The following is a 19019-nucleotide window of genomic DNA, read 5'->3' as shown; positions in this document are numbered from 1 at the left end:
TCTTGAATATAAAAAAAAACAAGCAGTAGTTTGATATACTTTGGCATCCTTGTATGCCATCTCTGTGGAGTTTCTCTGTGTAAGATGTCTGTGTTGAAAAGGCTTATTGTATTATTTACTGAGATCACACTCTTTATTTATGAATTCCATATTTATGTATATCCTTACTACTGCCACCATCAGTGTTAAGCATTACTGCCTGGGCTCTTCTGTTGCTTTCCTTCTTATAGCTTATGCCCAAAGGCTGAATGTATAATGAGTTAATGCACTGAAGTCTTCACCTCTCTACCAATTAACCCCGAGATCACTGCAGCGTTTCCCTAAATCCACACAAGACCTTTTTTTGTTCCCACTTCAAAAAGGCTAAGCAGCCAAGAAGAGGAAAAGGAGAAAAAGCTAACCTGTTAGCAAACTGTGAAAAGGCCTAAAATGGGATTTAATCCTTATTAGGCTAAATTCAGACTAAGTGGCCCCACAGATCCTTTCAAAGGGGACTCTTCATTCAGGGAGCCCAAACTCATGTGGGACGTTTGGAACTGAATGCTTTGAGCCTTTAGGCTTCATAACCTACACTTGCTGCATGCTGGTTGTGTTTATTTTGCTTTAATTCTCTCACACTCCAGCGCAGCTTCTTAGTTGTGTTTATTTTTTTGAACCTTGTAGTTTGTTTGACTTCCCTCTAGGCAAATAGGCCTTTATGTGTGACCAGTGATTACATCTTGAATCAGTTACATGACGGTAGAACAATTGTGCCTATCAATCATTGGTGGACACAAATAGTCTTGACTTCTTATACTGAAGCCTGTTGACCATGCAATGCATCCAATACTCTAAATACTAAATTATAGGTATAGTGGATGAAATATTTTGAGTGCGTATTATTGCTATTAAAAAAAGATAATTTGAGGTTTTAGATATTTAGCTTATTGGCTTTTTTGCCAAAAGTTAGATCTATAGATGTGAAACCGCTCTTATGTCTGTTCAAACGGATGTCTGGAAACGAGGAAATAACTAGCTTGGCTCTGTTCAAAGATAGTGTTATACACCTACAGTAACAACACCTCAAAAACACGTCGTATTTTGTTGTTATATCAAGACCCAAAACCACGCGTAAAAACAGTTTTTGCTTTTACTTGTAGTGGTTGCAGAATTCGGTTTTGTTGTCGCGGTTACGAGGAAACCCCAATAATTTAAATGAGCGTTATTATTCTTCTCATCTAATACTGAGTGTTTTCTTTAACTCATATTTTGAGTTTTGGTAACCCAAGTGTAGATTCATTGGTCTTTGCCAAGCTTTATTTCTTTGATACCTGTTTTTTCAATGTTGCCAAGCGTCACTGCTCCCATAGTTGAACAGTCATGGAGCACATGACCAGACGGAGATGGTGTGGATGCCAGTCGGTTAAATAATACTCTTGCTGAAGCACAAAGGCTACACGATAACTGCTGGAGTGTGAAAGTAGAGTCATGTGGCTTTACTGTCTAAGAGTCATATGATTTCAGGTTCTTACGGTGAGGGAGAGTTGTTTTCCCTCTTGTGTGGCTTGTGAGCTCAGCCTCCAAAGAACGAATCACCAACCATACACCTTCTTTAATCGCTTTAAATTTAAATACCCCTGTTCAAAAAATCTTGACAAAGATTACATGTTGATGCATCTTTCTGTTCTTCTTTCCAGTAGGATACTCTAAGTCCTTCCTACGCTTTTTTCCCCCTAGCTATCACTCAATCTCAAAAGCAAAATCTATCTTAATTGGCTCCAGAGGGCTCTTGGAGGCTTTGTGTCAACGGTGATGAGGGCCCTGATTGGTCCACAGGCACAGGCAGAGAACAGACCCTTGTTAGTGTGTCGGGGCCCTTTGCTTGCTCGTTAGTCCGATGAACTCATTTACTGATGGGGGGTGACAAGGCCTCGTTTACCGGCGTGGAACAGAGGATGGTGGGTGTTGAGGCAATGGGGGAGGATGGAAAACAAGAATATGGGTTATGTATAGTGAGACGAAAGGAGTTGTAAATTGTGATGTGTTTGTGGATGCACTAGGGGAGAGTTTCAAAAAGCCCTTGAATGTCAGCTTGTGTTAGTCTGTGATTTCTTCCTCATTTGCTGCTGTGGTAAAAGTGCCGTCAGCGTCTCGATCCAATGACATGGTTATTGTAGATGGCTTGATTCTTTGGTCAGTCAAGTGAGAAAGAGTCACGATAGGCATGGCTCTGATGTGACTATATGCAATGGTTTACTTTGTACTTGTGGCTTTCTTATAAATAAAAGAGGGGCTTTGTCTTTGCAATCTGCAACCTTAGTCCACTGTGCAAGTGAAAGTACTTCCGTTAAGCAGTGTGGACTTACAGCTTTTTGAAAATAAAAAGCAATAAGCAACCGTACTGTACATGCTGATAAGTCCACAGGTTTATTTTTTTCATGAATTCTATCAAGTTCTCCCAATACAGCTTGTCCTTCGTCTCCATTTTTTGATGTTGATGGATCACCGCTCTTCCTCTCGCTCATTAATTTCATCACCTTATCTCCCACACCACTTCATTTGACCAAAAGGTAATAATAAATCCCTCATCCATTATCCTTTAACTGAGGCAGCCATGCGGAAATACTTAATAACAGGCAACAAATTGAACTTCAATCACCTCATCTTCCTTCAAGGATGCACATCACATCAAACACAACGAGCAAATGTGCACATACCACTTATCAAACATGTGTAGGTTGAAGCATTTATTTTACAAACACTATTGGTGTAAATTTGATGACACATTAGGATTGACTTTATTAATACTTGGCAGTGGCTTCTGTCCTCTACAACTCAAGTGTCTTATCAGCCCAAAAACACACACGAGTGAGCGGCATGTTGGCAGCAGCGAAGGTAGTTGAGAGCCTCATATATCTTATACCAAGCTGCTTAGAGTGGGTCTGTTGCTCCCCTAACTCTCCCCTAACTCTCCCCTAATTCACTGCAGTTTCAATTAAATGTCATCTGTGTCACCCTGTTCCTCCACTTGACTGTACCCATGTTTCTGAGGAGGCATTGGTTGGTAAAAGAGACTGGCAAAGACTGTGTGTGTGTGTGTGTGTGTGTGTGTGTGTGTGTGTGTGTGTGTGTGTGTGTGTGTGTGTGTGTGTGTGTGTGTGTGTGTGTGTGTGTGTGTGTGTGTGTGTGTGTGTGTGTGTGTGTGTGTGTGTGTGTGTGTGTGTGTGTGTGTGTGTGTGTGTGTGTGTGTGTGTGTGTGTGTGTGTGTGTGTGTGTGTGTGTGTGTGTGTGTGTGTGTGTGTGTGTGTGTGTGTGTTCTACGTGTCCCTCTTCATTCCGCAGTCTTTTGGGCATCTGACAAAGACAAACGACAGTGCTTCAGAAATGAGCAGCAGCCCGGCGCACACAAACAGGTTGAAAGAGGAGGAGGGAGAGATGGAGAGGGAGAGAAAGCATTGCAATCAAGACTCATTCCTTTGTTTTCTGTTTGGCTGTGTCCTCTCGCGTGACGCTTTGAAATTGATCTCGGGACACAGCAGACCTGAATCCATGGATAATGTTCCACTTGAAATGAAACATCAATAAAACTGTGCTTTATACTCAAACAGTCATGTTGACGTAAAAGCTCCTGATATGGAATATTCTATCCTCAATCATATTGTTTTTTTTAAAATCATTTTTAACCGATCCGCCCTTTTTTGTTCAGATAATAAAAGGTAAATGTCATCCAAGTGATGGCACACTCTGGTTTTGGTGTTCTTTTGAAAAATCCTCTTCTGCTTCTGTATCATTCTCACCTCTTTGAGCCCGGCTGATCCAGTTCCACCATTACTATTTATCACAGACGAAAACCGGTGCAGCCATAACTTCAGCTCGGAAAATAACCTCAACACCATTGTAATTTGTCCAGACGTGGTCCGAGTGGCGAGACCATTACAGCGCGGATAGTTTGTCACCCTTCTTGTCACCCACTCAGCTTTTTCATCTGCAAGGGAAAGGGCGCCGCTGATAGGGACGATGATCTTGGGAACATAGAGTGCTATTTACAGCGTTCCAGGAGATTCATCGGTCCGCTGACAAATATGATATCTGGCTGCCTCCGCTACTGTCATATCTATCTGTGGAATCAGAGACTGCAACTCAGCCCTTGTCATCCTCTTGACATCTATCGCAGGTCTTTGAGTACGCCTGGGGAGGAAACGAGTCAGCCACTCCCTTTTTGGAGGTCAAAGGTTACTCTCCAAACATTCACTCACTCATACACCTGAAAACAGGAATTTCATTTTTGGTCAGATAGAGGCAGAAAATCTGATTCATAAATAAATGAGATGACTTGCTGCGATTACTGTAGGGTTCTTGACATCATTTGACAGCCATCATCTATGTCAGTAGAGAAAGCCAATCAGGTGTCTTGGCCTGTCTGTCAGCGAAATTCAATCATCTTCAACAAGACTGAAAGGGGAGACGGTTTGTATAGACTATTATAGAGTTGAAAATGCAGTGTTCCAATATTACAATCCTGTGTGGAAAATAAAATCTATTCTATTCTAGGTATTTTGTCAAAAATCTATAGTTCTTTTTTATTTCATATCTTCTTTCAAATATGACTTATCTCACTGTAACTTTGGAGATTAAGAAGATGCTATCTGTTATGATTAACCTGCTATGGAGTCCCTTCATTATAAAACCTTTTAGGAAATGTGCCTTTTCTCTGTGCAAAGCTAAGCTAACCGACTGCTGGCTGTAACTAAATGTTGGCTGTGAAGAGATTGAGGTGACTTACTTACAATGTGGATACACATTTTTTTTTTTTATAAATATCTGACATTAACATCTTACATTTGATTTAGCTTCTCACAAAGCAGTGTACTTCACTGAAATACCTGTTCCGTCATGTTGGAAAATGTTGTTCTGATTGCAGCACTATCTATGTGATGGGGTTGGCTCCAGGCTCATGGTGACTGGTAAAGTCCTTTTGAGTCCTTGTTAAAGAAGATAGGAGGCTGGTGGTTGCTGCCCCAGCCAGCTTCACCCAGCCACTAATCCACATTTAATTGAACTCCAGAGACTTTGAAGTGAGTCTGTGATGCAGCAGATCTTATTCCTCATAGAGACAGCGAGGGAGAGGCTGTCCTCAGCTGGCTGCCAAAGCCTCAGCTGGTCCCTCTGCTGTCCCTGCCTTTAATGAGCTCCTTTACCTCAACACTAGTCCGAGCATGCTAACTCACATTTGAATATTTTTGATTAATAAAGCAGCTTCTGCACCACGCTGTGACAACCTTTAGTGTTCCTTTTACCTTTCTACCATCTCCCTGTACACCCCCCGTCAGCTGACGCCTTTGAAACTAAAAGCAGAGGTTGAAACAAAGCGTAGTTAACAAAGCAGTGCTAAGTAGGTTGGAAGCAAATTTAAATGCCGGCTTAGTAGCAGTTTGAATCGCAGGGGGAAGGCCAAGCATCTGTGTCTGTCAGACACCGAGACAGCCATCAGGACACGTCACTCTGACAGCTAACACAATCTCCAAGGGGACATATTAGGTCAGCTCATTGAAGCATTTTTAATCTGGAGCTTGCTAACAAAATATCTAATCAGATGTTTAGCATAAAAAAGGCTATTAACCTAATCTTTGTCCCATCACAGTACCATCATTATATATCAAATCAATATGCTCTTGTTTCCTATTTCTGTTATATAAGATGTCATTTTTTTTTCTCCACCTGTATGCTGCAATATGGATTATCTTTTAGTGGACTAAACATTTCCTTCACTCCTTCCAGCTGAATAGCGCCCATTCTCTTGCTGAAGGGATCGCTTTTTCATTGAGGCTGATCAATATAAGACATTAATCGTGCTGTTCAGGCCGTCGTGCCATCACTGTGTGAAAAATGAACTAAGCTAGCCTCCTGTCTGCTCTTCTTCCCTCCCTTACCTCTGGTTTCTTCTGTCCCTCTCTGGCCGTAAACCTCCTTTCCATATTCCATTTTCATTATCCCCTTTGAATTCAATCTCCTTCATTTTGTTCTCTCTCTTCCTGTCCCGTCTCTCAGATTTTATCCTATACAGAAGGTCTTCATGGAAAATGGCTGTTCACGGAGATCAGAGCCGTCTTTTCCAGACGCTACCTACTGCAGAATACTTCTCTGGAAATCTTCATGGCCAACAGAAGTAAGAAAGCACCTGATGATTACATTGATGTAACCCTTGCACCTTTTTGTTGTAACCCTGATGGATAAACATACACATTTCTCAGTGTAATATTGCTGGGGACATACATTAGGATCACTGTGGTGAACTGTATGTAATTTAACGAATCATTTAGATAATCCTTGATATAATAAATAGATATTTCCCTTCTCTCTACAGCGGCAGTCATGTTCAACTTCCCAGATGCGGCCACAGTCAAGAAGGTGGTCCACAGTCTTCCTCGTGTTGGGGTGGGCACGAACTTTGGCCTTCCACAGACCAGGTGAGAAGCATTGCTACACACAAATACACAATTCATCTCTAAACACATACAGCATCACATCTGTACAAATCAGAATATTACAGTTATTGGAAGACGGTGTAGGTAAGTGTGAAATTAGTTTAGAAAACCTTGAGTTGTTTCTTGCTGTAACACACAAAGGTTTGGTCGCTATTGGCCCATCCCTCCCACTCTTTCTTCTCAGCCCCTGTACATACTATAATTGGCTTCACACAAACACAGTCTAGCTCATTTATTTATTTCCATCAGTGTGAAGCAAAGAGTAGCGTGTAAGCCTGCGGGGCACACACACACACAACCCCCCAACCTCAAATCATGTCTGCTCTGTGTCCGGGCAGTGCTGAAGCCAAGCCCAAATCAGCAGCATTTGTGATCCCAGTACTGGTGTCCCAGTGAAAATCAAAAGAAATGAGTGCCCAGGAAATATTTCTATAAGATGTCTTATATGGCATATTTTAATTACGTGATGAAACCAGCTATTTTTAAGTTTGATACCAAAAGGTGGCAAGTGTAAAGTCAGGTTTAACCCCAGTATATAACAACCTCTGTCCTAACACCTTTTAACATTGATAAAGTAAAAAAACAAAAAACTTAATGAAGGGTAAATGTTTTTCCAGTGTTCTTCAAAGTTTGCATATAAGTACACATAGTAACTGTTGTTTTTCTTTAAATTGGACTAAAGAGTAAAATCGGAATCCAAAGACAGGGTCAAATATTATTCTGTCCTCATAGGGAGTTGTTTACTGCATAGTGCACATTTCTTATCTTCATTAATCTGAGATATGACAGTTGTCTCGTGGGATGTGTGATTGTTTGGGGAGGTTACGTGTGTGAGACAGCAAGATGTAGGATCTATGGGAAATGTTTTCTCAATATTGAAAAAACAAACACATTTCCTCCTCCGAGCAATTGTAACACTGAACACTGAAGGAGATGTAATTAATCTGAGTAAGGAAGTGCATCCAGTAATGAGTCAGGGTGGATGTAGGATAGCGTTTGTTTATAACACACACACAGTGTTAGGGTGAGAGAATTTGTGTGTGTTTGTGTTAGGGTCATTAATCAAGCTAGTTTGCCGGCCAGGGTACACCTTACCTCTCTGACCTTAGAGCAGCTGTACAGGGCCGCTCAGTGCACACACACCAGCTCACACAGCCAGTACATCACAAATTATTCAATGTCCAGGGTGCCACGACAATCATTACACAACCACACTTCATTATGCATGTAATATGGTTGGTCATAATTGGATCCAATCCTAATACTTATAAAACCTTTTGCCAACTTAAAGCACCTCTTGTCATCTCTCTTTTTTTATTAGTTATGTGATCTAAAAGAAAATATAGGAACCTATGAAAAAAAAACATATACAGAATATAAGGAATAGTGTCTTTTAAGGCATTCGTATTTAGAAAGTCGTATTTTCATCTTTGAGAGGCCTAATGACTGTAATTTCACACCCTGACAGTGATTAATTCCATCATTTTGCTTAGTTTTAATTGGATTGCAGGTCATTTGTTTTTGTCCTACCGCATACATCATGCCCTGGGCTTTGTGTGTGCGCACATGCACTCAAATATGTGTATTTAAACAATTGTATTGCATATTTGTCTTCTTAATTAGCAAGACTGTAAGCTCAATAGATGTTTCATATAATGACATTTGTATTTTAAAAGTCTAATGAGCCCAAGGCATTTTCTTGGTCTGCTAATTGCTGTTCTTGTGATGTGTGGACTGAATATGTCTTTTTGTCTTTGCACACTGATTGTCCACTCTCACCAGGGCAAGAAACATTTGGAGGGCTACAAGTGTTTTTATATTTATTTTTCTCTCTTTCTCTTTATAGACGTATCTCTCTGGCCACACCAAAGCAACTTTTCAAGGCATCCAGCATGACCCAGCGCTGGCAACGCCGCGAGATATCCAACTTTGATTACCTTATTTTCCTCAACACCATCTCTGGTGAGGACACTACTGATCTGATGTTATGCAGATTGTCACACAGTACAACCAATCAAGAAAATGAACACATCATATTTGTTTTAAAGCGTGTGCTGTTCTCGATACCTTGTTATACGTTTCAATATTTGTCACTTTCCTTCCACCAGGTCGGACCTTTAATGACCTGAATCAGTACCCAGTCTTCCCCTGGGTGATCACCAACTACGACTCAGAGGAACTTGACCTCACTCTGCCCAGCAACTTCAGAGATCTGTCCAAGGTAAGGCAGACACTCCCCTCCCCCTTGTCTTTCTGAAAGAGAGGAGGGGCACTGTGTGTGTGTGTGTGTGTGTGTGTGTGTGTGTGTGTGTGTGTGTGTGTGTGTGTGTGTGTGTGTGTGTGTGTGTGTGTGTGTGTGTGTGTGTGTGTGTGTGTGTGTGTGTGTGTGTGTGTGTGTGTGTGTGTGTGTGTGTGTGTGTGTGTGTGTGTGTGTGTGTGTGTGTGTGTGTGTGTGTGTGTGTGTGTGTGTGTGTGTGTGTGTGTGTGTGTAATTGGCATTGATCATGGTTTAGTGAACCAGCTCTTCAATCACCGGAGGCAGATTGCTATCTTTACACAGTTGTAGCTCTGTTCTTCTCGTTCCATTACTCAAATGTTTGGCTAGTTTACTCTTAGAAGAATTAGTGCCAATTTAAAAAAAAAAAAAAGCATGCACACTAGTTTTACTCATTTTTAATATGAATGTATATGTATTTTTGACATAACTCATCAACTACTCAGTTTCATGTATTTGTAAATATACACATTTCCCAAAATTGCAACCGAAACACTTTACAGATGATGTGTATCAGTAGTTGTTCACTTGCCCTGCTTGAGTCACTAAATATTGCAAGTGTACTTGTTCTTTCTTTGTGACTTCCATTTGCTGGTTTAGCTATTGTTTTCTTTCTATTATTCAAACTTTATAATTGAATACTTCAAATGTGACCTTCTGCAAAACCCCAGGAAGCGAACTAATACTCCCTGGTAGCTCCAGGCATCAAGTGATTGGGCTTAAAACAATGAAACCTGCCCTGAGATGCTCCCTGGCACATAAATACACACACTCACTCTGCTGTAACTGCTTAAAAGATTCTCCCCCATATTGTAAGTAGACATGTCATTATTTACTCGCATTAACTCCCTATTTTTTCCACACATAAACACAGACAAAAAAGCTCTCTTACTTCTCTCCAGCTCCTCTCCTCTGACTGAAGAGCAGTTGTGGGTAATGCTGTCCAGGGGTGGGAGGACAGAGGATTAGTTTTAGAGTGAGATGATTGAGCGACTGTCTAGCTGCTGGATCTAAAATGACTGGATAAATCAGCCATGGAAACAAAAAGGCATGGGTTAATGGACAAGGGGATACGTTGGAGGAATTGCATTTCAGAGTTACACTTGAGGGCATTTGCCCGGGTCCTGAGATCATCCCATGTTCATGCAGGATGAAGGAGATACAGAGGTACTCATCTAATGGGAAACCATTTAACATATTGCAGTAAGGCATGTTTAAAACTGAAATAGCATTAAAGAGGGGGAGTAGTTGTAGGTAGTGGGGATATAATAAAATACAATACAGTCCAGGAATTTAAATGTTCTAATCATTTTCTATCTTTTAAGCTTTATAAATGCTTAATACTAAGAGGTAGGATTTTTCAACTGGAGACTTATCCCGGCAGGAAGGAGGTTATGCTGTATCTTGACATACAGTATGTAAGGTCGACAGTAGCAGTATGATGTTCATCCAACAAAAAAACGCAAAAAAACATTCCGTAGACTTGCTTTAATTTCATTGGCCAACAATCAACATCAATCAAATAATATTGCACTGCCTATTAGCACAAGTTCACTAATGTTCACTTTTATAAATGGAAAAACTCAAATATTTTCTACCAGGGCGTCTTTTTTCTTTCTCTTTTGTTCATACACTGCTTCCATCAGTCTGAACACGGCCATAGCTACCTCAATTTTGAACTCTCTTTTCCTTTTCATATTTTACATTTGATAGGTGTTTGCAATTGGTCATTGTTGAGAATGTGGATGTCCACAAAAGTCCAACGCAACTTTACTTCGACTCTGCAAGCAAATCAACTGATATCAAGGATTCCGTTGACTTTCAATTTGAATGTTGCAAATGATGGTTGCACTGAGACAATCATTCATTAAAATGCCTTGGACCTTGGAAAGAATAACATGTTCTCTATTATCTGAAACACTATTCCTGCACAGAAGCTACAGACACATGAACCATCTCCTCACACTTCCATTCGTTCACCCCGCCCTGTCATACAGACTCAAACACCCCAGCAGTCAACACCTTGTCCCTGAGGTTCTCCCCAGTCCTGCTTTCACTTCCCATCTGCTCCTCTGTGTCTCTATCCTCTGCTTTTATCCCTCCCAGTGTAGCTTTCCCCACTATATGAAGCTGCATAATCCCTCTGTTTATCCGGCTTCATGTTGCCCAGTAGGCTGAAATGTGACAGTTGAACTCCCCCCCACCACCCCCTCACGCATAGACAAACACACACAGAGACTCATACACACAATCATGCAGCCCTCTTTCAGTTCCCGAGCTCCTTTCTGCCTCCCGCATTTCTCCTTTGCACTGCCTGGAGTTTGGACAGCTCTTCCTCCATGCCCCGGGGACTTGGTGAATGAAGGGTAGATGGGTGGAAGGAGGAGACACAGAAAGTAAATCTGAGAGCAAAAGAAGGAGGAGGAGGAGGAGGAGAGATCGTAAGAGAAGAAGAAGAACAACAACATCATTGCCGTCCTTGCTCTTCCCCCCCCCAGAGTAGTAGTAGCAGCAGAGAGAGAAGGAGGGGAGGGAGCGGGGCCAATCTTTATTACATCTGCTTTATTCATGTTGTTGACACGCGTGTGATATCAGTGTATGACCACTGGACCGTGGCAGACTGCAGTGTCTGGAAAAGGGCAAGCAGCACTGCACAGCGCCCCAAATCAACCCCCACCCCTCCATTCTGCATCCACAATCATTTGTGCTTGGTGTTTCTTCTCTTTGCATTGTAATGTTTTCAGACCTTCTCTGTTGCTGTTTGTCTTCATCATTCACCACTCATTTAGTTTCTCCTCTTCCTCCTGCTTTGTTTCCTCTTTATTGTTTGCTTTCTCAGTCTCACTGTCTTTCTTTCTCACCATCCACATCTCTCTTATCCCCCCCTTATGTCACGTTGGTTGGTTGTCTCATATAGAAACAGGTCATCTGAGAAGCCTCCAGTGACATTGAGAAGCCAAATTGCCATGAACGTGTGTGTGTGTGTGTGTGTGTGTGTGTGTGTGTGTGTGTGAGTGTGCGTGTCACACACTGTCATCATCCCCACTACAACAGAGGCCACACAGAATTTATGTTCCCTGCTGCCAGAGCCATTCTGACCCCAGGGACTTTCTTATCATAAACTCTAACCTCAACCTGACATCAAACGTCGACCCCCGAGATAACATTGTAGTCACGATAAGCACACACTAGAGCTGACTGCTTCTGGATTGGTGTAACTCTCCTTGCACCCCAGTTCTGCACACATTTCTCCACAAAAATGCACTTGTCCTACATAAAGATATCTTTAGGATGATTATAATTGGTCAATGGGGGTCAAACAATTGCACTGAAGGCAAAAGCATAGTCATTCTTGTTGTTTTACAGCTTTTAATAACCCACAACAAACTATCAAAGGAACTGTTAGCCTCCCAGCCAGAGATTATGTTGACTACATCTACATAGCAACAGAAATAGTGAGGATTTATTGAGCGTTCCCGGTACCTTTGTGCTATTACCTACTACTCAAAGCCACATCAGCTAATGGTGTATTGATTTCACCATACGCGCCCCATATGTTTATCCCCCAGGCCCTCCACACCATTTCCACTGTTTAAATAGGACATTATACATAAACACTGCTTTCAAAAGGCTCTTTTGATTTACGACTCAAAGCCCAAGTGATGCTCAAATCGCCGCTAAGCCATTATACTTCATCACCGGTCACCCATTATTGTTTTAAAAGCAAAGCAGCACTGGATAATGTTCAAATAATAGTTCTCAGAAAGATCCTTGTTGTTTCGTCAGGCAGTGTTTTCCCACATGCATATTTTATTTGTGATCTCAACCTGAGAATAATTACGCAGGCTGCCAAGTTGACTCATTGAACACATTCACGACACTGAGCCTTAGAGATAGGGTGGAGATTTACGAATAATCTCATCAATTACATTTTTCTGTGACATGGATATGCAGTACATTTTTATTTAAAAGTTTACCCTTTATTGCCTGCCCTTTTAGTTTTAGTAACTCTAATTATTTTTTTCTGAAATAGTTTTCACACTATCTTTAAATGGCTCTAACACAGTCTCCATCTCCACTGCTGATGAAGAACTGATTAGGACAATCCAAGATTAATTCTCTGATGTTTTCCCCTTCAAAGCACCGGCGCATCTTCGTTCCTCCGCTTTCTCTCTAGTCTAATTAAAACTACGAGATTGGTTCATTTGTCTGAGTCCTCATCAGAGCGCTATTCTTTGCCACGACATATTAGGCCAATCTGTGGCGGGGCGGCAGCAGGCGCTCCATCAGCACAGTGCCGGGCTCTCCGCTCTGATGTACGGCGCCGTCACCGCGGCTCTGTTGGAGCTACTGTAAGCTGAGGACTCGCCCCACAGTAATTTACAGCAGTAAACAATGTCGGGCTCGCGCAAACCAGCAGCCCCCACATGCACTCACACACAATTCTCCCTCTCGCTCTGTCACTGTGGCACTTTCAGTCTTTTTTTATTTTATATGCCTCCTCTCCCTTTTCTTTTTTTAATGAGCCGACTGTTATTAGGGCTATAAATCAGAGCAATGGGCCTGATGTATAATTCACAGTGTGTACTCACCCACCCCCAGTGGCCCTGAGGAAGCCCGCAGTGTATCACTGTCAACACAGAGCTGCACAGTGTGGTGGCACGAGGCTTTTTCCTGTGTAAATCCTCACACAACCAGGTAGACTATTTACACATTTACCAAATATATGCACGGCACACACCAAATCAAACAGGAAACCGATTCTGCACCAATCCTGTGTGCATCACTCCCCCTTTACACAAATACATGAACACAACATGCCCCATTACACCCACACAAAACAGTAGCAGTAGCACAGATCAATATCTATGCCTCGCCCTGCATGAGTCCCGCTGTGACAGGCACCCTATGATATGAAAGAGATCCAATTGATCCACGCCCTATAGGCCCTCATCCTCAAAAGGCCATCATTCCATTACCATTGATCCGCTCTGTGTGTGTGAGAGAGAGAAAGAGATGAAGGGGGGTTTGAGGGAATGAGGTATATAGCCAACAGAAGACTAATACAAATTGAACCAGCCTGAAAGAGATTTCTATAAATGACTATTTAAATAATAGCCCAGCAGCACAGGGTTATTGGTTTTTGTAGAGCGATGGAAAATTAATGCAACTTAACCATTTTTTGCTAAACTGCAAATAGGGCTAGAGACCAGTGTATTAGTTACAGATTAATACAAGTATAAATTAAAGGAACCTGCGGCCTTGCTATTGATATTCCTGGTAGGCACTCTTTCATTGGAGCGCATTAGTTTTGTCTGACAGACTACAGCTGCAGGGGCTCTGTTTCACAGACTCTAAAAACCACTCTGTGGGAAAGGATTGATCTCCGTCTGAAGGGAAACATCATCTAATATTCATTTGAAATTGCACAAAGGTTACTAGCTTCATTTGCCTTGCAACTGTTATGCTGCAGAGAGAAGTCCCTGAATGTTTTCACAGTGAAATTCAGTAATCCTTATGCTTTCCCTTTCTAAGAATGCCCCTGTGTTTTGTCTGTTTTCATGCAAAGCAGCAATGAAAGGATGTCGCAGGTTGTTTTTCACTTTTAACATACCTGAACATGTGTTTTGTGTATCTCTCCATAGCCCATTGGTGCTCTGAACCCCAAGAGAGCAGCCTTCTTCTCAGACCGGTATGAGTCCTGGGAGGATGATCAGGTGCCGAAGTTCCACTATGGCACCCACTATTCCACCTCCAGCTTCACTATGATGTGGCTACTGCGTATCGTAAGTGCAATGTCTATACAAAAATACATAATACTGAAGTGATTTCACATATTTTGCAGGATAATTTTTCATATTTGCTTTTACTACAGCTTCATAAAAATGAAAAAAGGTTTATGATATGCAGCCCTTAAGATGAATTGCTGCCAAGGAAACAACAATACACTCGTGGTTGAATCATTTGAGTGATTTGAGTGATTTCTCTCATTGCATGGGCATCCACTGTAAAGGCTTGGCATATCCTCTTTGTTTATTTTTAAATCCCAGCTCTTTTGCACAGATAAATTCTGTTACTTAAAATGCACAGACATTATCCAGTGTTTGGTTGTTTTTATTAGTTGGTGATATTTATATAGTTTGTGTTAAATGTGGTTTGTTTAACAAATACATCTTCTATACGGTACCTCTTGTACAAAAATGTGACAATTTCCATTAAAAGTTGATCACAAAAGTTTGTAATAATAATATGCATTCAAAAAGTTATATGTATGCATATTTGTTGCCTAGGATAGTTTAGTATAGTAATGCAAAGCCAACTTATTTTTTAAACTATCTTTATACACTTATCTATATCTATTGTTTCTTTTTGGAGTATCATTTAATTTATTCTTAATTACATACCTACTTCCTAGAAACACATGTATTTGCATCAGAATGAGAGTATATATATGCTAAATATTGCATTACATGCATATTGTCCCTCATTTATTGCTGCGTTCAATTTATTTGACTGATATCGTGGCCGTATAATAATAAAAAAAACATCAAAAACATTGCCATTAAATATGTGCCATGACATTTATTTTTCCCTTAAGAAAAGTATTAACATATTTGAAGCATACCAGGTAGTATAGTATGTGATTTGATATGTTTTGAAGGAGTATATGCTGTGTACATTTCGCACCGGTGGCTTTCTTTCAGAACCTTTTGTTGAATGGATGCCATTAATCTTTCCATACTGCACTCGAGGGAAAGGGAGGTTACTAAGTTTCTCCAACGTGCCGTTTTCTGCTGTTATTGTCCCAGTAGCTCACTGTCTCAGCGACTCCCAGTGGAGTTACCTCATTGATCCCCGCACATCATTAGTGGGCTTACTCTAAAACCACTTTACCAGAAACCCTCACTTATAACTCTCTTAAAGATCAAAACTAACATCACGGCGTAACTGAAAACTGTTTATGCAATAAATGTAAACTATTTGCGTGTCTTTTGTGTTTATTTGTGAAATGTTATAGTCGGCTTAATCCTGTTCGGCTTGTTTAACTGCAGGATTAGATAGTGTGGTTAACACTATACACTTCTTAAGCAAATGAGGCATAATTCATTTCAGACTGGACTTTAATTAGCTATCTACAGTATTGGTTTGTAACTATGGCCCAGCATATTGTGTCCATGTCACTTGGGGCTGTTGCGTCAGAGAGACAGCTATTGATCTCTCTCTCCTAACAAGATTATACATGATTAGAAATGCATTAGTAGCACAAGTGTATTGGCTTCAGTAGCTCACTGGGATTATTGTTATTCACTTGTTCATTTTTGTATTCCAGTTTGTTCAATGGAGTGTATTAGAAGTAGATTTATGTTGAAATCTGTTGATTTAGTGCTGTATTGAACCACAGCAGAGACTTTTATTACGTTTTATTGCGCAGCTAGGGATTCAATTTGACCAACCACAATAGTTGTTGCCAATTAAAGCAGCAGAATTCAGTGATGAAATTGAAGCATATTTTTTTTCTTATCAACAGGAACCCTTTACCACATTCTTCCTAAACTTCCAAGGAGGAAAGTTTGACCATGCTGACCGCACCTTCTCCTCAGTCGCCCGGGCCTGGAGGAACTGCCAGAGAGACACCTCTGATGTCAAGGTAGTGTACACACTGATGCACATACGCATATGATTGGAAAATACATTCCTGGTTGACGTTTAGAAGAGATAAAGGACTGGGTTCTCCAGCAGAATAAATCCCCATCCAGCATCCTTACAGACAAAGAAGAAAAGGTTTCAAAAGAGTAATGTCCAGTCACTACCAATCATTGTTCCTATGCAATGAAAGCTTCCTGGTCTTCTGATCAAAGCGCAGGACTAATCCTCATCTGTCCCAGCCGTCTGTCTCAGATTCAGCAAGCTATAACCTGGACTTGAATCCGTTCCCATTGGGCCCCCAAACTCTGCTGAGCTGTTGGATCTGCCCCGCAACAGCACAGGTCATTCTCATACTGAGGGCCTTCGAACCCCCAGTGTACACTTTTAACTGCACTCCTAAAACATTTACGACTACAGTCAGACATTCTATGTCAAAGCTGAGTTTGGCCTGGTCTCCTGGCACTGGGTCACTGGATGGGGGAACAGAGGTGCTGTTGGGGGTTTTGACGCTTGATTGCGTTTACCACCCCCCTCACATCCCGCCGATAAAACATATGGATTGTGTTACTCCGTAGCTGGCCAATGCTTGATTGCGAAAGCCCAACAAGAGCCCTCGTTTGCTCTCTCGGTCTAGACCTGTCAATGTGGATCAAACTGTGAGAGCTCAACCTCAGATCAAAATAAAGGGAAATCTGGACCACATCACTTTGTTTCCTTGTTCAGTTTGACATTTTTGCATTTTTTTGAATGAGAGCCCGTCGACTTTATCCACTTGGACGAACACATTCATGTACTGGGCAAAAGAGGAATTAGGGACAAGATGTATCAATTTAGTATGCTAAGTACACCATTTAGCTTTAGCATTTGAGCCATTGATAGCAACCCTCTGTCCCTGCCAGAGGGCAAACAGCCCCAGTGTTTTCATACCCCACTAGTAAAGAAGGGGTGATAATAGGTTACAACACCCAGATTCAATGTGTCTCTAGCCTGGGTGACGCTAGCATGACCTCCAGTCCCCAATCCCCTGACCCCTAGCCTCAGCCCAAAGGCATCAGAGGGGGAGAGAGAGGAGCAGAGGGGTTAGAGGTAGCAACAGTGGAAGTGTAGCAAAGGAGCCCAGGGGCCAGAGCCCCTTCCAGTGACCCATGACAGGACAGGATTGGGGATCAGAGGGGCTGGCCTCTGACCAGGCAGGAGCACTGGGGCCACTGCGCATAATGGTCCATGCAAGCCAAGCTAGAGTGTTGGGGAGCGAAGCCCTCAAGGGGGGGTGTGTGTGTGTGTGTGTGTGTGTGTGTGTGTGTGTGTGTGTGTGTGTGTGTGTGTGTGTGTGTGTGTGTGTGTGTGTGTGTGTGTGTGTGTGTGTGTGTGTGTGTGTGTGTGTGTGTGTGTGTGTGTGTGTGTGTGTGTGTGTGTGTGTGTGTGTGTGTGTGTGTGTGTGTGTGTGTGTGTGTGTGTGTGTGTGTGTGTGTGTGTGTGTGTGTGTGTGTGTGTGTGTGTGTGTGTGGCTCAAATTTACAGCAGGCTGCAGCCAGTGAACCTGGGTGAGCAGGAGGCCTCGTTAAGAGGTTGACCTTTTAGTTTTAGGTCGGGTTTTGTGGAGTGAAGACATTTCAGAAGTGAGGAAGTGCTTTGTTGTTTTAAACCTGTGTGTTTGCTTGCTCATTTGATTGGGTCTTTTCACCCCATTGATGAGAGGTGGATGTTTTGTACAGCTAATCTCAAAGAAGGGTAATGTTCACGCTTGAGTTGTCTCTTATTTTTTTAGAGATCAGGTTGCCTCTGACCTAGTTCTTGAAATGCAATTTTATTAAAAATACTTGAACCTGTTACTCTGGCTAAGTATTAGCAAGCTGTAGACTACAGCATGTTAGCTCAGGGCTGCTGTTAGTCTGATTCTCCCGGATATCAGACTTTCAACAAATTGATAGCTCTGGTTTTTTTGAGAGCAACAGTCCAAATTTGTGGTCACAGAACTTTCTTCACAGTCAACACATTTCTGAAAGATATGTTCTCAATTCGTCTGTATTTTGAAGAAGTAAAGATCAATTAATCATGCCATTACTGCAAGATATAAGGGTTTTATTCAACCACATTTAACTGCAATTTAGATTTTTTCTTTGCATAAATGTTCTTTGTTAAAGAACGTTGTTAAAAAAAATACATATTATGATATATATTAAAATCTATCAATTTAAATACAACACAATGTAAATGTTATGATCTGCTTTTTTGTTTTGACCATTTACATGAAGAAGCCAATGACTCTGACATCCTAGTCTATTGTTTTATAATCAGAAAGATGTACACATACCCAGAAGTTTAGTACAGTTTAGGCCTAAAGGGTAGTATGAATTTATCTAGATACATTTTTAAGCTCAAACTGAAGTGCAATGTTTACACTCATTGTGGTAAGTTCTGCTTTGTTGAGAATGACGGATGAATAAACATATGGGGTTACATCTCATGTCATAACTATATTTCTCTTCACTATCCGCCAGTTTGAAAATACTTTCTGTTGTTTGGGACAGCCAAATAAAATCATCATAGTTAGGAAAGAATTTGGCGGGTACTGTCTGTTTCTTTTTTGTGGAATCAGGGGGAAGGCAGAAAGAAAAAAAATGACTGTTGCT

The 19019-nt window shown here is 41.4% G+C and overlaps 1 protein-coding gene across 5 annotated transcripts in view; it reads left to right on the top strand.

Moving 5' to 3' along the window:
- lrba (LPS-responsive vesicle trafficking, beach and anchor containing) overlaps positions 1–19019 on the top strand; it is a 189991-nt gene that overhangs the window by 128576 nt on the left and 42396 nt on the right. For all 5 annotated transcript variants that reach the window (XM_079656844.1, XM_079656847.1, XM_079656846.1 and 2 more), the window contains exons 40-45: positions 6028–6145; positions 6344–6446; positions 8311–8426; positions 8573–8685; positions 14385–14525; positions 16268–16387. In XM_079656844.1, the coding sequence (XP_079512970.1) occupies positions 6028–6145; positions 6344–6446; positions 8311–8426; positions 8573–8685; positions 14385–14525; positions 16268–16387 (711 nt within the window). The remainder of the gene's footprint in view (positions 1–6027; positions 6146–6343; positions 6447–8310; positions 8427–8572; positions 8686–14384; positions 14526–16267; positions 16388–19019) is intronic.

The sequence above is a fragment of the Notothenia rossii genome (assembly GCF_949606895.1).
Source record: "Notothenia rossii genome assembly, chromosome: 1".
Lineage (NCBI taxonomy): Eukaryota > Metazoa > Chordata > Actinopteri > Perciformes > Nototheniidae > Notothenia > Notothenia rossii.
Note: the sequence above shows the minus strand (reverse complement) of the source record. Positions and strands in the feature narration are given on the sequence as shown.